Here is a 22606-nt window from a genome sequence, read left to right as displayed (position 1 = left end):
TTTATTTATTATTATTACTATATTTTGTTTTTTTAGTTTCAAAATGATAAAATCTATGAATTTTAAATTTTGTCTAGTCATTTATAAATAAATAATGTTATAAAGATAATACAGAATTATGAACTTATAATTATATTTAAGAGACTCTTCTGTGAGTCTTTTGGGCGACGCTTTTGCGATACTTTTAGGTGACTTATAGGCGATGCTTCTGGAAGTCTCTTCCGCGACACTTCGGGAAGACACTTCCGCGACACTTCGGAAAGACACTTCCGCGACACTTCGGAAAGACACTTCCGCGACACTTCGGGAAGACACTTCCGCGACACTTCGAAAAGACTCTTCCGCGACCCTTCTGAAAGACTCTTCCGCGACCCTTCTGAAAGACTCTTCCGCGACCCTTCTGAAAGGCTCTTTTGCGACACTTCAAAAAGGCTCTTCCGCGACACTTCGGGAAGACTCTTCCGCGACTCGCCTAAGAAGTGTCGCGGAAGTGGCTCACTTTGTCCCGAAGGAAGTTCAGAAAGCGATTAGAATGCGATATCGCGGGCGATTAAATTAAACTTCTTGGCGAGTCGCCTGCGACTCTTCGGCGATAGAAAATGTTTGCTGGGTAAGTGCACATCGTTTTCTCTTTTTGTATTTTGCGTGTGTTTGTGTGTGCAGCTACACATTTGATACACATTGATTGGTTTTATTTTTAATAAGATTTTGATATCAACATTTAAAAGAGCAAAATGACTGCAAAAGACTTGAAAAAATTCAATGGTAACAGGTGTATTATTAGTTCATGCCTTCGGAGCTATAGAAATAGCTCTAAAGATTTTCCTGTTCGATTGTTTACATTTCCGTCTAACGATTTCTATTTTAATAAATGGATTATTAATTGTCGATTAGATGGAAATTTTAATAGGAAATCTACACATATTTGTGATCGGCATTTCGAGAGCAAATATTTAGGAAAAAAAAGACTAAAGAATGACGCTATCCCCACTAAATTCGAAGCTCCTTCGACATTGTCTAGTGCTGTTGGTAGTGACCCATATGACTTTGTAGACGATTGTGACCCCATTGAACCTTATAGTGTTTATAAAAGGGCCAGAATGTCTGAAGTGCCCACCAATACTCCTCAAGAGTATGCACAGCCTTGCGATAATGACGAATGCATTTTGCAAGAGGTCGTTCAAGAACGCCGTGAGGAAACTGAAGAAAATTTCATTGGTGAACTTTTAATGTTCAAAGATCATCAGAAAACCCAGACATGGAAAGACCTGGCAAGCCATAGTTGTTTGTTGGATTTAAATCCATCAAATTCTAATTCCGAGTTTTGTGCAAATTGTCTTAAAATGCAGCAAAATGAGACCTTTTACAAAGAAAAATATTTTAAAATGTTGGACAGATTTAATAAAAAAAAGGAAAGTTTTGATAAGCTAAAAGAAAGGTTTATCGCTTTAAGAAAATCATTTTTACAACGAAAAGTTTTTCGGAAATTTCAAAAACCAAAAACTTTAAAAAGTGATCTCTCATTTATTTCGAATATGTCTCATGTTTCTGATGAAGCAAAGGTTTTATGTAAATTGCTTTTGAAGAAGAAAAATGTCTATAATATAGCTGAAAGACAGATTACACAAAACATATACTTTTACTCGGCAAGAACTTACGTATATCTTCGGGATGTTTTGAAATTATAACTGCCGTCAATTAGAACGATTTCGAGATGGGCAGTTTTAAAGAATATGAAGCCTGGTTTCAATCCCATTTTGCTTGAAAATTTAAAACAAATTGTTGATAGAATGAGTGATTTGGGAAAAGAGGCAGTTTTGGTATTTGATGAAATTAAAATCAAACCAGGCCTTCAATATAATTCATCTCTTGACGAAATTGAAGGTTTCGAAAACAACGGCACCAAAACAACACGGCCTTTGGGACAGCAAGTGTGTGTTTTTATGGTGAGAGGATTATACGAAAATTGGAAATATGTTTTGAGTTACACCGTTACCGCCAACGGCGTAAAACATGAAGCTCTTATGAACCAACTGGAAACCAATATTGGATTTGCACAATCTATTGGGCTTAATGTAAGAGCGATTGTTTGCGACCAGGGCTCAAGCAATAGAGCCGTTTTTAAGAGATGGGGTGTTCATGAAAATACACCTAGCTTTTAAATCTCTTAGAAATATAATTTTAAAGCGGGATTTAATTACTCCAGATGGCATAATTTCATGGAAAATTATAAAGGAGCTGTTTGATATTGATAGTAAAAATTCGACTCGCTTATGCCCCAAACTGACCTCAAAACACGTTTCTCCCAATTGCTTTGAAAAAATGAAAGTAAAGTATGCCGCTCAGGTGTTTAGTCACAGTGTCGCTGGTGCATTGCAAACCGTGATCAATTCTGGTGGTTTTTCACATTGCAAGGAAAATGCCTTCGCAATGGTAACTTTTATTGAAAAAATTAACAAACTATTTGATTGCTTAAATAGTCATGTTTTGTTCGATAGAAATCCATATAGGAGTGCGTTGCAACAAAATAATATTGTTAAGGATACCCTATTAGAAATGCGGGAATATTTTAAAAAATTTGTTTATCCACAACATGTGCATTGTATTGACGGTATGATTCTAACAATATCATCAATACTTTCTTTGGCGGATACCGTTTGGAGTGAGAGCTTAGAAGTTTCCTTCATTACAACTTCAAGGCTTAACCAAGACCCTTTGGAAAATTTGTTCTATTTAATAAGGGCTCGAGGTGCTACAAACACAAATCCGTCTATGTTTGAATTTAACATTATTATTTCTAAGATGCTGTCGATGAAAATTTTAACTTCAACGTCAGTGTCTGGGAACTGTGCGCCTGATGAAGATTCAACGTTGTGCAATATAATTGAAGAAGTTGCAAATATAACAACAACATCAACCGCACCCATAAATAATTTTAATGGGAATGACGATGAATTGATTTCATCCGATGAGGATACAGAATTAGAAGTATTATTAGAAGCAAAGATTTTAAGTATTGAAGATGCTTCTAATGATAATGCTCTACGGTATTATGCTGGGTACTTATTACATAAGTTACTTCAAAAGAATGACTGTGAAATATGTGCCAAACTTGTCAAACCGACAGAAGAGGTTGAATGCTATTCTGAGTACCATATTTTAAATAAAAATTTTGGCTTAAGGCTCCATCAGATTATTTTTATAATCTAATAAAAATTCACTTTGGAGTTTTTAAGAAATATTTTGATAAAAAGCCTCACATATTTAATTTAAAAAAGAAAATCATGCAAGAATGCATTTTGTCTACCGAAAAGAAAGATGTATACTCAGATTGGTATTCTCATACTAATACGTGTTTCTTTTCTTTATTTTACTTTCTTTTTTATTTCTTTTCTTTTTTCATTTTTAAAATAATAGTTTTTGAATAAATTCTTTATTTTATTTTCTTCTTTATTTTTTCTTAGTATTATTATTATTTGTTATTACTGCCATTTAGCAAAAAAATAGTGATTTTAAGCTTTATTTTATTAAATATAATTTATATGAAAAAAAAATATAATATATAATATAAAATAAAATTATGTTAAGATTTTCTGCATATGTATGTATATGTTTGTGGCTGATGTGGTGATTTGGTTCCTCTTCTATTCCGATCCAAGTGTAAAAGTTTAATTATTTTTTATCTTACACACTAGCTGTGTGAAAACTAAAGATTAATTAATTTTTAAATTATTTAACTATTATTATTTATTATTCAAATATATTATATATATTATATATTTAATAAAATAAAGCTTAAAATCACTATTTTTTTGCTAAATGGCAGTAATAACAAATAATAATAATACTAAGAAAAAACAATACCAGAATATCTTGCGCAGTTTACAAGTTGTTAATTAATTTCATAAAACTGCTCAAATTCCCCATAGTGCTCTGTTAGCGCGCAAGCATCGCGCGTCGAAAAGTCATACAAAATGAGAATATTCATCTCCCGCCCTCTTTGCACATACATGTCCTTATGTAGCCAGACAGAGAGAGATGTATTCGGGCGCGCAGGCTCATCTCTATGTATGCGTGCATCTTACAATAAGTGTGTGCATATGTATGGGCTGCTGAGAGAATTGACAACATCGCTTTGATTATAAGTTGCTTCCCTTTAAAATTTGTATGTAAGCTCTAATACCCAGTACAAATAAATTTTTTAATGAAGAAATTTCAAGCACAAATAAATATTTAAAATTATAAAAACAACACATCGCATTTTTTTTATTATCTACATTTATAAATTTATTAGATTTACGATGTTTTTCTTTATAAAATATTAATGACAATTATTTTTTATAGCTAAAGGGTATTTCATAGCACGCATGTTTTGTGTTTCGCTTGCTGTGCCAGCAACGAGCTCGGCCAGCCAACTGAATCGAAACCAAAAATAATTTCCCTCAAACGATGCGTCCACCGAAAAATTACCCAGTGGACGCCCCGTCATGCTTTTAGCTGAGACACTTTCAGTTGTATGGGATGACTTCTCTATAGATTATTTGCTTAGTGCTTGTAAAAATTACTTACTGAGCAGTGCCGAATGCCAATTTTCGATTTTTTTTAAATTAATTTATATACATAATCTACTGTCGGAGACATATGAAAAAAAAAGGATTTTATACTAAGACTTGGATTTCGCCCGATCGGTCCTATGACAGCTATAGTGGTTCGATTAGAACCAACTTTGGTCAGGATATATTAGTCTAACTTAAATGCATATTCTATAAGTTTGGTTACGATATCTCATAAAACTAAAAAGTTTTTCATACTAAGACTTGATTTTCGCCCGATCGGTCCTATGACAGCTATATGACATAGTGGTCCGATTTGAACCAACTTTGGTCAGGATATATAAAAAAAAGTAAAATGCATATTGTATTAGTTTAGTTAAGATTTCTCTAAAACAAAAAAGTTTTTCACAGTAGATCTTGATTTTCGCCCGATTGGTCCTATGCCAGCTATATGATATAGTGGTCCGATTTAAACCAACTTTGGATACATAAAACCAAGTTAAATGCATAATGTATCAGTTTGGTTGAGATATCTCATAAAACCAAAAAGTACTAAAACGTGATTTTCGACCGATAGAAAAATGTATATATTCAGCTAACAGGTAATATCTTCCAAGTCCCTCAATCAAAATTTATGTTTCATATACCAAAAAACGCGAAATTGTACGTATTACAACATATTAATTTAACATAAATCGTTAGAGCCGTTTTGTCAGAAACCGCCAAAATGTAAGCTTAAAAACATTATATCACATGTAAAATGTTACCTGAGTACTTTAGAAAAAAGTTTAAAGGTACGCATAAAAGCCCTCTATCACACCTTTCTAATAATATATAGAACATATCGGTAGCTTTTATGGTTTGGAAACTGTTCAATTTTAGGGGGTTTAGAGTTTTCCCGCTAAACTAGCGGTTTTTTCAAAAAGTCGTAGAACAAAAATTTCTAGATTTACGAAAAGGAATAAATCCCCATCATTACATCTAAGCTTTTATAGCGCTTTGATACAAACAGACAAACAAAGAAACTAACTTTTCATTTCATTTTGAGATGACCACTAAAAATTTAAAATTTAGTTATCCTTTGAACCAGTTGGCGGATTTGGGTCATCGAGGTATCAATCGACGCGAATTTTTTATAAAAATTTAAAAAAAATAAAAATTTTTCCAAAAAGCACCAACGGCTCCATAAGCTGCGATCATATAAATTTTTCCCCTCCCAATTACAGTCCCGTATCTCAAGACCCAGGTGAATTAGAAAAAGTTTTAGTATGCCATTTTGTAAGTTAGGGCAAAACTTTCGATCGGTTTATAACCTGGCAGCCTTGCACATAACGGAACTTTAAAGTTTCTGTTACAAGAAGTGTGTGTATGCCAAAACAATAAGAGAAATCGTACATCCATAGAATTATTTAGTGAAGATTCGTATTTACAAAATAGCTTTAAATGCTTCAAGCATTGGCAAAAATGTAAAAGTCTAGTGACGAAAGCATATTCCAGCCACATAATTTCTGATATCCAATTTTGTGACGAACAAAATAAAGTTTAATATAAAAATGTTAAATTATATTATAAATTATAAATTAATAAAAAAAACAAGGGGGCTCCGCCCCCTGCTCGCTTCGCTCGCCTACCCCCGGCTCGCTTCGCTCGCGGTGAGGTGCGGCTACAGTCGAGCACGCTCGACAGTAGGATACCCTGAGCCCATGTACTTCTTTTATAAAAGTTGATTGTTGCCCATTTTCAATGGGCTCAGGGTATCAAAAATTACACACGCGAAACTATGAACAACTTTCGGTTTTCTGAAGTCACTGTGCTTATCACTGCAGACTTGCGATTTACCAATGTAATTGATAAATTGGTGAATCGCAAGTCATAATCGTAATCGCTTGCAATCGATGTAGCGTGTGTCAAGAGTAGCCACAAACAACAACTTTGCTCAGCCTGCAATCTGGCAGCACCCATTTTCCTCTCTCACTCTCTCCCTCTTACGCAACAAATTCAAGCCTGCCAAAGGCTGCTGCAGTGCGCGTGAAATTTGAAATAAAAGGCAATGTCTAATTTTATGAGATTCTTAAAGCGGAAAATGCTAAGTTTTTTTTACAACGATAATAAGCAGATACTTATTATATATATGTGTAAGGAATCGAAAATATTAATAATTAAAATTATTATTTTGCAGCTTTCAGTGCTCGGCAAAGATGCAAGAGTAGTGCTGCAAAATGATCGCTATTTCTCTCATGCAATTTCATACATAGCTATCAGCTTCTGCTGATTTTTGCCATGCAAAAATACATATTTATATATTAACACAATTATATTTTAATCAAATTGTATATTTGTATGTATTAATTCTTATTTGGTACCCAAAAAAAAATGGGTACTAATTCGTTCTGTCTTTGTGCGCGCCTTGCATACAAACGTGAACATGCTGTCTCGCTCGCACGTTTGATTTGCCATGCAAATGTAATTATTGAATTAAATGTAAATTCCGAAATAACTTCTTTATTTATGGGTCAATCGCTTTGAAATTTTCAGGGTCGTTTAATACGCATACTTCTCAACTGATTGTTCTGTTAGGGAGTGCTATGTCAAAAATTGCGCCTGTAAATCGCTTTTTTTCAATTTGTGGGCGAAGGGGGCGTGGCATCAAAAATTGGAAACAAACTTGACCTGCGTATGGTATTCACAAACCTGCATTCCAAATTTGAAGTCTCTAGCACTTACAGTCTCTGAGATCGACGCGTTCAAACAGACGGACAGTCGGACAGGGCTAGATCGACTCGGCTGTTGATCCTGATCAAGAATATATATACTTTATGGGGTCTGCCACCCCTCCTTCTGCCTGTTACATACATTCTGCCAAACACATTATACCCTTTTTTGCCCATTTTCAATGGGCTCAGGGTATAACAAGTGGGAAAGGTTATAGTCGAGATCCCGACTATAGGATACCCGTTACTTAACTTAAATATGTATAAAAGTATTTTTTTAAGAATTTTTTTTTTAAGAAAAAAGGATTTTGTTATTATTAATTTTTGTTATTTTATATTGCCTGAATCCAGTTGAGAATTCTTAGGCACAAGAATGACAGAAAAGTTTGCTTGGTATATTGTGTTGCTGTTGTTACTTAGTTGTCGATTCAAAAAATTTTAAATTAGCAACTTCTTCAGGTTTATAATTTTGCTAAATGTCAATCCCCTTGGTTAGCGACCTCTCTATATAATAACCGGTGACTTGACACGCTCAACAACATACTACACTTGCATAAATGCAAGTAGTATGCTCAATACGATTCGATAGATGCCAGTTCCATCATCATTGAAGATTCATCGGTACCATTTGGGTTGAGTCGAGTAGCGATTCAAGCCGAATGTCATATTTGCGTCGTCAGAACCAGTTGAGAATTATTTGATGCATTTTTGTTAAGTCTAATAATATTAAAACTATTGCATACTCTAAGGAGCTAATTTGGCTTCAAGAGCTTCGTCACGTTAATACTGCTGTTCTACTTGTCCGATCTTGCTGCGATTTTATAGAATAATAGATAATAGCAACTTGCAACTCTAATACCCACAAAAACGTATTATCTTAAATACTTTGGGTGTGGTGGTTTTTCGCGATTTGCGAGGGCGGAGGGGGGCGTGATAAAAATGTAAGACAAACTTGACCTGCGTGGTGTGTAGAGAAATCTGCGAGCCAAATTTGGTTATTCTATCTCTTTTAGACTCTGAGATCCTTTTGTTTAAAGAAATTACTTTGAAAACTTTAATTTGCCATAACTGCCGTTCTACTTGTCCGATCTTAATGCAATTCAATGGGATAGTAGATAATACTAATAGATAACGTTTATTTTCACATAAAACCTATTATCATAAAAACTGTGGGTGTGGTGGTTTTTCGCGATTTTCGGGGGCGGAGGGGGGCGTGGCTTAAATTTGAAACAAACTTAAGTCTCATATTATTTTAGAATTTTAGTTAATTTCCTTACTTTTACTCTTATACAGACAGCTCAAAAAATCATTAGAATAGATAGTTTAATGTTCTAGTATAGAATAGTTCTTAAATTATAAAAATCTTTATTTTCTTTATTTCTTTTCTTTATTTTACAGTATTTTTTATTTCTTTTGTTTTTTTCATTCTTAAAATAATAGTTTTTGAATAAATTCTTTATTTTATTTTCTTCTTTATTTCTTTTCTTTATTTTCATACTTTAAATTATGGTTCAATAACTTGTAAGAATAGATAGTTCAATTCTCGAAGCATTTAAGAAATCAGGGTATTTTAAAAATTTCTCTTAAGGTAGGTCAGTGAACAAGTTGCTAGATGAGTAACTTGCTTTTGTAAATTTTTGGGGAACATGGAAATGATTTAAGCTAAAAATTTTAATTTATCATTTCAAGTTGACTGGTAGGTTGTATTACTTATGACCCCATTACACTTGTGTGATGGCCTCTACGTGGTGTTCCCTGGGTACCGATTATTTACAAATGTACATAAGAATACCATGTACGTATATCGGGAGCTAATACGAGCGACGTCTTTCAATATAATTTATAGAATAATTTTCATATGTGTATTAATTTATTTTTAATTTAAATTAATTTGAAATCACATACAAATGATATTTAAAGCTAAATTACTGCAAGTATAATAAAGTTTGGATATTTAGTATACAAATAAAATAAAAGTTAATAAATTTTAAAAACAGACTGCTTAAATTTCAAATTTAAAATGTAAATTAAATAAATATATATAATTAAATTAAAATAATTAAATATTTATCTTACGCCCCATAATGTTTTCTGCTGTGACCTAATTCTTTTAAATTATTGACACAAAGTCTATGATACACACGCATGCACACATTCACATATATATGCACGCATGTGTGCATCAAAACAAAACTCCGCGCCCCTGCAAACAATTGAGCGACTGTACAATCGCAGGTCGCCGAAAAGAGTCTTCTGGGAGTCGTGCGGGAGATTGATGGAAGATTGAATCTTCCAGGCGATTGTATCGATAACGAAGGTATTAAGTAAGTACCTAAAATAACGGTGTCGATGACAACTCCTTCTTTCTTCTTCTTCTTCAGCAGAGCCTTTTGCGTTGCGCACTGCGCATTAATCTTCTTCCCTGTGAAACTGTGCCGTAAGAAACACGTGTTTTGTAAATTGGTTTGAGTAAATTTTAAGTTTAATACTAAAAGACCCATAATGAGCTCCACACCTAAAGCAATTAAATGCAGAAGCAAGCGGGAGGCGGTCCGAATAATCAATCAAATTTATTCTACTACTCCAAAAGTGCAAAAAGTTGATGAAACAGGAGCGTTGGTGCAACGAGAGCAAGTTTTAGTAAATGACATAGCATTTTCCATCCATGAAAATCAAAATAATTGTAAAGAGATTAACATTGAAAGTCATGAAAGCGACAGTGAAACTAGTGACGATGAAGATGATATTATTAATTTTAACGATAAATTGAAAGAATGCACAATCAAGCACAATATTTGCAACAGTGCTTTGAACGATTTGCTGGGCATTCTGAAAGAGCAGAATCTTAATGTGCCAAAGGACTGCCGAACATTAAAAAGAACTCCAACAGATGCCGTTGTTAAGGCAATGGATGATGGATTCTACACACATTACGGAGTTGAAGACGCTCTAACTGATTTTCTAACGGAGAACAAATATGAAGAAAATGAAATTCCGCTTGATTTTGGAACCGATGGCTTGCCATTATGTAAAAGTTCAAATAAACAAGTCTGGCCAATTCTTTGCAATGTTCCAGGATTTCAAACAGTTATCCTGATTGGGGTCTATGAAGGGTACTCAAAACCGAAAAGCGCTGACGAATTTTTATCGGAATTTGTCACCGAAATGATAAAGTTACAACAAGATGGAGTTTGTTTTGAGAACAAAATTTACTCCGTAAAAATTCGATGCTTCATTATGGATGCGCCATCTCGATCCTTTGTGTTAGGAATCAAGAGTCATACCGGTTACTACTCCTGTACACGATGTACACAAAAGGGGGAATGGCATAAAAATCGACTAATATTTCCCAGTGCAGTGGATTGTTCTCCAAGAACAAATGAATCCTTTAGAAATCGATGCCAGCCTGAACATCATAACCAACTAGCTGAAACATCGATCGAGAAGTTGCCAATAGACATCGTATATCAAGTGGGATTGGACTATATGCACATAATTTGCCTCGGTGTTACTAGATCTCTTCTAAGGGCATGGACCAAAACAACTGGCGAACACTTTGCTCTTCAATCATGGCATGGTAATAATCTATCAAGAACAATGATAGCAATTGGTGCAAGTTGTGTTCGATATGAGTTCACAAGGAAACCGCGCTCTTTAATTTACCTTGATAGGTGAAAAGCAACCGAGCTACGAAATTTCCTGCTCTACTTTGGACCATATCTCTTACAAAAAATATTAAGTAGAAACTTATACGTTCACTTTTTAAAACTGTCTATTGCAACAAGAATTTTGTTGGATAAAAACATTTGCTAGACTCGTAACAATACTGCTAAAAAGCTGATGCATAGTTTTGTGGAAGAAATGTCATCTCATTACAACAAAGCATTTTTAAGATGCAATTTTCATTATTTGTTGCACATACACGACGATGCAAAAACTTATGACGGCTTGGAAAGCATGAACGCTTTTAAGTTTGAAAACTACTTACAAAAATTAAAAAAGCAAATAAATAAGACTGACCATGTTGCAGCTCAAGTCTTTAACAGGCTTGTGGAAAGTAGTTGCTTATTAAAACGCAAAAAACATACCAAGTGAAGCATAGAGTTCGGTCGAAAGATAAAAAACACCGATTGTTCTAAGTTTGTGAAAACCAACACGTTTTATTTTTCTATATCTGAACCAAATAATGTTTGCTACATTGGACAACGTATAGTCAAGATTGAAAAAATAGAAAAACTTAATAATGAGCTTAAATTTGAGGGAAAAATAATTGACAATATACAGCCTTTATTTACTGAACCTGTACGATCAGATAAATTAAATTTCTTCAAAACAAATGAATTAACAGAGAATACAAATATTTCATTTTCAATTGAAGATATCACAAACAAGGCAGTAATTTTGAAAGTTGATAATAATCCATACGCAATACTTCCGTTTATTCATGTCATCACAAGACATTTTTTGGGGTAAGTTAAAATATAATAGAAATAATTTGTACAACATATAAAATATTTGATTTCTTGCAGAGGATTCTGAAAACGAAGGATACAACATAATTACCTTATCAAATGTAAACCATGGTAAGTATTTAGAAAATATATGTACATATGTGTATCCATTTAATTATTGCGATTATTATCTGCTTTTTTTTATATACTGAACAAACAGTGGATTCTCCACCAGTATCCTCCACCACTAATACCATCTTAAAAGAAGTGCAGAGCAATTCAGCTATGCTAAAAAAATTATTGGAAGAAGTTATACATTTAAGGAACGAAGTACAGGAGCTGAAAAAAAATATGAACAAAAATGTTGAAGATCCGAAGTCGTGCCTACCCAAATTGCCAATCGATGATATGGCGGAACTAAAGAACTTTGATAAAGTCTTACAATCAGATGAGACAATGAAGAGCCAATTGGTAAGTCAATCTATTAAAAATATCTATTTAAATACGAATAATTATATTTCGAATTTCAGAAAACCTATATTCGCAATCATGGTGCAAATGATGTACCTACTTTTATAAGGAGCGCTTTAAAAGCCATTTTTACTGATTCATTGGCGGTGGATTTAACTTGGCGTGGTACAAATTCAAAACCCAGTATACAACAGTTTAATCTGCTTTCATTAATAAAAGGTAACGGCTATATAACTTTTTATATATTTTATACATATAATAATCTTTTTATTTATATATTTCAGACATCGGACATGCGAAATTTCCTATGTCTACCAAAGAAGAAATGAATAAGATTTGTCAACAGCATTTGGTGCATGCGAAAGACCGGATAGACAAACATTTAAAAAAAAAAAAATTGCCTGTATAATCACTTAGAAAAAGTTAATTTTCTACCTATCGTGAATAAGTATTTTTTTATTTTTTATTTTTTAATTTTATTTTTTTAATTTTATTATTTAATTTTTAAAAAGTTTAAAACCATGAATATTATTTTGTTTATTTTATTTATTATTATTACTTTATTTTGTTTTTTTAGTTTCAAAATGATAAAATCTATGAATTTTAAATTTTGTCTAGTCATTTATGAATAAATAATGTTATAAAGATAATACAGAATTATGAACTTATGATTATATTTAAGAGACTCTTCTGTGAGTCTTTTGGGCGACGCTTTTGCGATACTTTTAGGTGACTTATAGGCGATGCTTCTGGAAGTCTCTTCCGCGACACTTCGGGAAGACACTTCCGCGACACTTCGGAAAGACACTCCCGCGACACTTCGGAAAGGCTCTTCCGCGACACTTCGGGAAGACTCTTTTGCGACACTTCCAAAAGGCTCTTCCGCGACACTTCGGGAAGACTCTTCCGAGACTCGCCTAAGAAGTGTCGCGGAAGTGGCTCACTTTCTCCCGAAGGAAGTTCAGAAAGCGATTAGAATGCGATATCGCGGGCGATTAAATTAAACTTCTGGGCGAGTCGCCTGCGACTCTTCGGCGATAGAAAATGTTTGCTGGGTTGTTGCATGTGGATACTGTAAGCATCCTTCATGCAACCACATTTTGTTTCGTGGGTCTTATGATGGGCTTATCAATGTATACACAAGCAGTCCACAAATTTCCCACACAATTAGACTTAAAAAATCAACGCAGTGCAGATCTTTTAACAGATTTATTGAAAAGGCTGCTATTAGAACCGTAGAAAACCGCACACTCTACATATTGATGCTACTGGAAATGTAGTGAAACCTATGAGCTTCGTTAAAAAACGTATATTTTTATATTCATTGGTTGCTCATATTCCAAACAGTAAAATTGTTTTCTCTGAAGCACATTCAATTCTCTCTAATCATACATCATATGATAAAGGCAGATTTTTATATGATCTGCAGGAGTTTTGCAAAAAATAAGCTAAAATGGAAACTTTGCAAAAGAATAACAACCGATGTTAGTTTTGCAATAATTGGGGCCATTTTAAAAGAGTATAATAACATAGATCTTGCGACATATAACGATATTTGTTATAATTTCGTTTATAATATTAGTGGCACTTTGCCCAAAGTCTGTGTTCAATTTTGTACAAGCCGTTACTGCAAAATTATGTGTCGTAACATAGACGAACTTGTTGGCTTAAACAATATTGAACTCTGAACGTTTTTAAGAAACGCGTTGGGTTGTGCTTACTCAATAAACAATGCTACAGATTTAGAAGAATGGTTCAAATATATTGCAATCATTCTTCTTTCTTATTGATAAAAATGTGGATGATGCTATTCATTATTTTTCAAATTATTCTGAAATGTATAATAAATGTATAGTATAATATTGGCAGAGACAATCAATGTTATTAAAGATCAAACATTGCAGTCTATTGCTGAAAAAAGTCCACTTAGAGTTAATTTTCAAAAAATACGTTCAGAAGTACAGGAACTTGTATCACAAAATAAGAGCATCTTCTGTACTTTAAATACTTATTTGTGTCCAAAAATGTTGGACTTTATTCTAAATAAATATATTGTGTACGCGCAACTTTGGACCAATATTATTGGACATTTTATTGATAAATCAAATAAAAGGCCCAGTATTGCTCCAGTAGAATCGTATTTCAGAACACTTAAACATAGGGTTATTAAAACGAATAACAACTAGTCGGCCGGTGCTACAGTCGAGCATACTCGACTGTCGAAGACCCCGTACTATAGCAAAAACTTATAATGGAAAAAATTAAAAAATATTTAGTTAACTTCTCTATCATATTGGTTACAATGTCTCATAAAGACATAAAAGATTTTCATACTAAGACTGGATTTTCGCCCGATCGATCCTATGACAGCTATTTGATACAGTGCTCCGATTTGAACCAACTTTGGACAGGATATATAAAACCAAGTTTTATTTATATTCTATCAGTTTTGTTACGATGTCTTATAAAACAAAAAAGTTTTTCATCCTAAGACTTGATTTTCACTCGATCGGTCCTATGACAACTATATGATATAGTGGTCCGATTTGAACCAACTTTGGACAGGATATATAAAACCAAGTCATATGCTTATTGTGTCAGTTTGCTTTAGATATCTCATAAAACAAAAAAGTTTTTCATACTTAAACTTGATTTTCGACCGATTGTTCCTATGGGCGCTATATGATATAGTGGTCCAATTCAAAAAAGAAACAAACTTGACCTGCCTGCAAGATAGAGGAATCTACATACCAAATTTTATGTCACTAGCTTTTAAATTGTTCTTATAATTTGGATATGAAATTTTTTTTTTCTGTTTGTGGGCGATAAAAGGTGCGTGGCCGAATTTTGAAATCTTGATCTGCTTGCAATATAGAGGAACCTACATACCAAGTTTGGTGTCGCTATCTCTTATAGTCTCTGAGATCTAGGCGCTCATACAGACGGACAGACAGACGGACATTGCGATATCGACGCGGCTGTTGATGCTGATCAAGAATATATATACTTTATAGGGTCTGCCACGCCTCTGCCTGTTGCGCACATATTCGTTAAAACAAACCCAATAGACCCCTGTACTTTACACGTTTTATTCGCCAGTTAAATGACTTTTCAAAGTCCATTGGCAACTTGTCTCGCTAAGCCAGAAGTTCTGCAACCATTTAATGAAATGCTTGTGAGACCACGAGAAAAACATTTTATATCGAAATGTACAAAAGGTTTTGATGAATTGTCGTGCAAGCGAAAGCTTTCCATGCATAGAAAAGTGGGAAAAAATCGCTAAGTAAAAGATTAAAAGTAGGTATGTTCAAAAGTGATCCTTCTGGTTTATTAAATATCCAAGAAAATCATGAGGCATTAATATGCCATGACAATTCCTACACTTCAATAGAGGGCAAGAATGCCCAGACAGAAGCGATTGCCACCCGAGGGATCGGCATAACCATCGATAATGACATTGGGTTTTGCGGAGGGCACTTTAAACGTCTCGCCCACTTGTGTGTTCAGAACCGCAGTGCTGATATTCTGCTGTGGATGCTTACAAGAATTCATATAATTATTTTAGCCTTATCGTATCATCTGTCATGAGAAGAACTTACAAAAGCAGACTGCTCCTGCACATCTTCATGGGGATTAAAGCAGTTTGCGAAGCTTTTGTGTTGTTATCTGGAAGCAGTAAAAGTAATAAGTATTTTAATACAAATTTCTATGTGGATTGCTTAACTTACCTTATAGTAAACAAATTAATATTAAAAATAAAGTAAAAAGCGAATTCAAAACACAAGGGAAAAAAAATGTTTTTTATTATTGTTGCGGCTGCCGCCACTGATTCTGTTGCTGTACCGGTTGAAGCCACACCGGGTGCGACAGCACCGTCTGCTGCAGGCCCAGATGCTCTGTTTTAATTTGCAGCTGTTTAATCTGGCGTAAAACGTTGTCCAGTTATTGTTGCTGCTGCTACACCACCTCTTTTAGCTTAACTTGATTTTCTTAAATATTTTTTGCTCCACTTTTATCTGGCTTTTGGAGTTTTTCAGGCAATGGTAAGCCTGTGGCGGATTGGACTCCAACTCGTGGTTTTCTCTATTTATATTGTATTGCATTCTCCTAAGGGCGGCAATGTTATTATTATTATTATTGCGATGCATATTTTTTAACACACACACACACACTTCTTTGAAATTAAACTTTAAGGTTACGTTATGTGCAAGGCTGCCGCCTAGTTTTATATCGACTCATATTTGCGAAAGTCATCAGGTTGGCAGCCCATATTAACATATGGCGGCAATGCGCCAAAATACATTATGCTATTTACTTAGAAAATGCCTGCTTAACATAAATATATTCATTTGAATTCATGAATTGAATTCAAAAAAATATTGGTTTAAGGCAACAAGGTAATGTGTGCTTTTGAAAGATTACCAAGAAATTTTAGGCAAATTAAAATCACCCAGCACAATAAATAAGTCATTATCTTTGACTTGAAGATTAGTTTCTTCAATACAGGCAAAATGCTGCATGTAAACTGCCGTATAAGCTTTTTGAGGGATATAAGAGCAGGTGATAAAAATTGATTGAAAATTGAAAAAGTTAGACACAAATACTTGCTTACGAGAAGCAACAGCATCTTAAATAGGGATCTCCGATGTAGGGGCAGCTACGTTATCAGTCCTAATGTTAGGCGTTGCATTGCGAAAGGTCTACCCTTTCGTTAAACAGATAAATAATAGGCAGAATTTGAAGAAATTGCGCACGTAAATGGAGCGAGAGACACTCAAAAGGACATCTGAACAAGAGAGCAAAACACAAAAACAATTTGCTTAATGACTTATTTATTGTGCTGGGTGATTTTAATTTTCCTAAAATTTCTTGGTAATCTTTCAAAAGCACACATTACCTTGTTGCCTTAAACCAATATAATTTTTTTGAATTCAATTCATGAATTCAAATGAATATATTTATGTTAAGCAGGCATTTTCTAAGTAAATAGCATAATGTATTTTGGCGCATTGCCGCCATATGTTAATATGGGCTGCCAACCTGATGACTTTCGCAAATATGAGTCGATATAAAACTAGGCGGCAGCCTTGCACATAACGTAACCTTAAAGTTTAATTTCAAAAAAGTGTGTGTGTGTGTGTTAAAAAATATGCATCGCAATAATAATAATAATAACATTGCCGCCCTTAGGACAATGCAATACAATATAAATGAGAGCGCGCTACTTAAAAACGAAATGCAACAGCGAACTCACACACAAACAAATGTATTAAGACGTGCGAAGCACCGAAACAGAGATATGGAGATGTAAACACAAACCAAAAAAAATCGCTATGCTTACAATCACAACAAACTTGTGTTTAACATGTAAAGCAATTGCCGAAATACACAAACAAACACACTCACAAGAATTTAAATATTTAAGGGAAAATGCAAAACTAACTTACACAGCAAGTCGATAGCTTGTTCACTTATGCACAATTTATGATATAAAATTATAAAAACGATGTGTTATAATTCACATAAACGGGTGCAAATTTACGAGCCAAATAAAACGTCTGATTCGCTCAAACAAAGAACTCTCTCTAGTATGGGGGAATATAGGCCCCAATTTTACTAACATTTTGCAGTAATTTTATCAATTTCTATCAGACAGTTTTTGAGAAATTTGCATTTTTGTATATTTTCCATTATAGCTAAGAGAAACATACATAAAACAACGTGGCAGCATTTTGTATGTACATATGTAAATAAAGGCTGACTGATTGATGCACATTGTCTTGGTCTTTTCACTTTTTTGAATTAAAAACCAAATATTCACAAAATTTTCACATTAATGTCATTATTAATACAATATATTTATGTTAAGCAGGCATTTTCTAAGTAAATAGCATAATGTTTTTTTGCGCATTGCCGTTAATGTGGTCTACCAACCTGATGATTTTCGCAATCATGCGACGATATAAAACTAGGTGGCAGCCTTGCACATAACGGAACTTTAAATTTTCATTTCCAAGAAAAGTGTGTATGCCAAAACAAAGAGAAAAATCGAACATCAAGAGTTGCGTTTTGCTAAATAGAATTATTCACTAAAGATTCGTATTTACAAAATAGCTTAAAATGCTTCAAGCATTGGCAAAAAGGTATGGCTTGCAATTAAATGTTACAGGCTAATATCACACAAAAAACCTCTGCACGAGGTAAAAGTCTAGTGACGAAAGCATATTCTAGCCCCATAATTTCTGATATCCAATTTTGTGACGAACAAATAAAGTTTAACATACAAATTTATAATAAAAAAAAAAACACGAAAATTGGCATTCGGCACTGCGCAAAAAGTTATTTTTATGTTCGTGGTAGCACAACCTTTTTGTGCACAAGTTTTTACTATAAATTCTATCGGTAAATTACTATTGACCTTATTCTAATTTCGAATTTCTATCTAAAGTAACGGTCGAAAGGCTCGAGCCACTCGAGCCTCTTTCATACAAAAAACTTGGACTCGACCTCATACCCATAAACATACCCGTTTGCATACCCAAAAATCGAGACTCGAGTGCTACTCGAGACTCTCATAGCTCGGGTAACAAGATCGACCCGAACACTAGCACTCGTGATTGAACAAAAACGAACGTTCATAAACGAACACCATAATTTCGGGTTTCGTTGCTCAAACTGACCGTTTGTTTCGAGCCCACGCTCAAACGAACGATCGCTCGACCAAACTGAAAAAATCACAACGCGTTCGAGCCAGTGCTTGAGCCTGATTGAACATTTCATACCCGTTTCAGTTGTCTGATGTTTACTTGCGTAATTAACATTTGAAAGTAAGTTTTACAATCAGGCCTGTTCCGAATTACGAACGTTTTCAAAAAGAAAAAACAAAACGAAAACGAACGCTTTACTATTTGCTGTTCCCAATTCCGACTGAAATGGACTTGCTTTTACTTTTCGAACTCGGTTTCGAAAACATTTCGATAGCAGTAAGCCAATGAAGAAATAGAAATTGTTATTGGTTGCTTGCATTTTTGCATTAAATTTTTTTGTCACCAGCTGATTGCTTGGCCTGTGCATATCGACACTAAGCAAATAACCTATAGAGAAGTCATCCCATACAACTGAAAGTGTCTCAGCTAAAAGCATGACGGGGCGTCCACTGGGTAATTTTTCGGTGGTCGTGTCGTCTGAGGGAAATTATTTTTGGTTTCGATTCAGTTGGCTGGCCGAGCTCGTTGCTGGCACAGCAAGCGAAACACGAAACATGCGTGCTGAGAAATACCCTTCAGCTATAAAAACTATTGTCTTTCATATTTTATAAGGAAAATCATCGTAAATCTAATAATTTTGTAAATGTAGATAATAAAAAAAATGCGATGTGTTGTTTTAATAATTTTAAATATTTGTTTGTGCTTAAATTTTCTTCATTAATAATTTTATTTGTACAGGGTATTAGAGCTTATATACAAATTTTAAAGGGGAACAATGCGATGTTATCAATTCTCTCAGCAGCCCATACATATGCACACACTTATTGTAAGATGCACGCATACATAGAGATGAGTCTGCGCACCCAAATACATCTCATATATTGTATTTAATAAAATAAAGCTTAAAATCACTTCTTTTTTTTTGCTAAATGGCAGTAATATGGAACAGTGGCGTTTCAAACAACAAATAATTATAATACTAAGAAACATTATCAGAATATCTTGCTCAGTTTAAAAGTTATTTATTAATTTCATAAAACTGCTTAAAATCCTTATAGTTCTCTGTTAGCGCGCAAGCAGCGCGCGTCGAAAAGTCATACAAAATGAGAATATTCATCTCCCGCTCTCTTTGCACATACGTGTCCTTATGTAGCCAGACAGAAAGAGATGTATTCCCTGCAAACAATTGAGCGACTGTACAATCGCGGGTCGCCGAAAAGAGTCTTCTGGGAGTCGCGCGGGAGATTGATGAAAGATTGAATCTTCCAGGCGGTTGTTAAGCGATAGTACGCTTTGTATCGATAACGAAGGTATTAAGTAAGTACCTAAAATAACGGTGTCGATGACAACTCCTTCTTTCTTCTTCTTCTTCAGCAGAGCCTTTTGCGTTGCGCACTGCGCATTAATCTTCTTCGCTGTGAAACTGTGCCGTAAGAAACACGTGTTTTGTAAATTGGTTTGAGTAAATTTTAAGTTTAATACTAAAAGACCCATAATGAGCTCCACAACTAAAGCAATTAAATGCAGAAGCAAGCGGGAGGCGGTCCGAATAATCAATCAAATTTATTATACTCCCCCAAAAGTGCAAAAAAGTTGGTGAAACAGCAACGTTAGTGCAACGAGAGCAACTTTTAGCAAATGACTTAACATTTTCCATCCAAGAAAATCGAAATAATTGTGAAGAGATCAACATTGAAAGTCATCAAAGTGAAACCGACGAAAGCGACAGTGAATCAAGTGATAATGAAGATGATATTGTTAATTTTAACGATAAATTAAAAGAATGGGCTATTAAGCACAACATTTGCAACAGTGCTTTGAACGATTTGCTGGGCATTCTGAAAGAGCAGAATCTTAATGTGCCAAAGGACTGCCGAACATTAAAAAGAACTCCAACAGATGCCGTTGTTAAGGCAATGGATGATGGATTCTACACACATTACGGAGTTGATTTTCTAACTGAGAACAAATACGAGCAAAGTGAAATTCAGCTTGATTTTGGTACCGATGGCTTACCATTATGTAAAAGCTTAAACAAACAAGTCTGGCCATATTTTGGACGGCCTTCATGCGAAGGAGTATGTAGTTGGTGCTTACCTTGACATACAGCAAACATTTGATCGTGTTTGGCATGAGGGACTTTTGTACAAGATCAAATGCAAAATTAACCCACACTTATTCTGTGTTGTGAAAGTTTCCTGTCTGACAGGTCTTTTGTAGTCGTGCAGGATGGGTGTTCTTCTAGCCCCAAGTGTATCCAAGCTGGTGTTCCACAGGGCAGCGTGCTGGGCCCTACGCTTTACAGCCTTTTTACACATGACATGCCCACGGCCAGGGATGTCTCCCTGGCTTGTCGCCGGGATCTTTTGTTGGCTACATTTGCTAATGATACAGCAATACTAGCTAAGAACTCCTGCATATACGAGGCTACAGACAACCTACAAGAATACCTTAGATGTTTTGAAGTTTGGGCCCTCAACTGGAATATAGGAATCAATGCCGAGAAGTGTGCCACAGTCACCCACACGTTAAGGAGAGACTCTTGTCTGGGGTTGTTCCTACATGGACAGCTTCTTCAACTCTCTTCATGTCATAAATACCTTGGGGTCACTTTGGATCGCCGACTTACTTTCAAGGATCATGTCAAGCAAGTTGTTGGATATTGGCAGCCCAAAAAAAACCTCACTGAGGAACAAGGTGCTGCTCTATAAGTGCATCCTTGCCCCAAAATGACGTTATGGCTTGCAGGTCTACGGCATTGCTGCAAAGTGCCATTTACAAGCAATAAGAGTCCTGCAAGCCAAAATTCTGAGAGCCATCAGTGGGGCCGAATGGTTTGTCAGATCAAGAGAGCTAGCTAGAGACCTCGAAGTACCATTTGTTGGTGATGTTCTAAACGATCAAAGTAACACTAACTATTTAAAACTATTGACACACCCCAATACACTTGTCAGGAGACTTTGTCACAAAGGAAAAGAAGACTCAAACGATTATACCCACAAAACCTCAGATACCGTACTATCACATAATTCACCTTCTCCTAACACTTAACATTCTTTACTTATACACTAGACCTTCATGTCCAGTTTGTTTGTTTTATTCTTAACACTTCAGTTCAAGTTGTATGCACAACAGTTATGCTGATAATTTGTAAATATTGTTAAAAAAAAAAAAAAAAAAAAAAGCCCCTTCCTTAATTTTTATTAATTGTGTATGTCACTCGGAGCAACTGGCAGTAAACGCAGCTTCCAAAAATGAATTACCTGAATCCTTGGAATACCTAGTAAGAGAGACATTCGCTAAAGCAGCGCTAGGCAAATTGCATACAAGAAACTTTACGAATGCATCAATAATAATGAGGTAAAGCATCTCGTTTCTTATGAAATTCTATTTTTTATACGTTAACATTTTTTATGTTTTTTTTACAGAAGTAGCTATGTCTTCGTCAAATACTAAAATCTACTAATATATGTTTGTATATGTCATGTGTCAATGTGGTTGTTTTAAAATTTACTAGCTAAATATTGAATACTAATTTGATAAATTTTCTTTATTGCATATATTACTCAAGGCACCTCTTAAAATTCCAAAAGTTTGCGACACTAGGTGGCTCTCCATTGAGGGCGCAGTTACTCGCAGTTACTGGACTGAGCTAAAGTTGCATTTTGCCTTTATGAGAAATGTCATAAGGCTAAAACAACAAAAGTGCACCG

At 34.6% G+C, this 22606-nt stretch overlaps 1 protein-coding gene across 1 annotated transcript; it reads left to right on the top strand.

Moving 5' to 3' along the window:
• The first annotated feature begins 1100 nt into the window (after positions 1–1100).
• Positions 1101–12595, top strand: LOC117791996. Its single transcript, XM_034631944.1, has 5 exons — positions 1101–1191; positions 11794–11847; positions 11936–12186; positions 12246–12351; positions 12471–12595. The coding sequence occupies exons 1-5, from the start codon at positions 1101–1103 to the stop codon at positions 12593–12595; spliced, it is 627 nt and encodes a 208-aa protein (XP_034487835.1).
• Positions 12596–22606: the final 10011 nt, after the last annotated feature.

Source organism: Drosophila innubila (assembly GCF_004354385.1).
Source record: "Drosophila innubila isolate TH190305 chromosome 3R unlocalized genomic scaffold, UK_Dinn_1.0 2_E_3R, whole genome shotgun sequence".
Lineage (NCBI taxonomy): Eukaryota > Metazoa > Arthropoda > Insecta > Diptera > Drosophilidae > Drosophila > Drosophila innubila.
The sequence above is the reverse complement of the archived record's forward strand: the minus strand, read 5'-3'. Positions and strand labels throughout refer to the sequence as shown.

What these genes read in the sequence shown, in the direction of transcription:
- LOC117791996 (XM_034631944.1), top strand. Translation starts at nt 1,101, where the DNA reads ATGTCTGAAGTGCCCACCAATACTCCTCAAGAGTATGCACAGCCTTGC. An exon ending in AGACAATGAAGAGCCAATTG is followed by an intron (nt 12,187 to 12,245) that starts GTAAGTCAATCT and finishes TTCGAATTTCAG; the next exon opens with AAAACCTATATTCGCAATCA. An exon ending in GGTGGATTTAACTTGGCGTG is followed by an intron (nt 12,352 to 12,470) that starts GTACAAATTCAA and finishes TATATATTTCAG; the next exon opens with ACATCGGACATGCGAAATTT.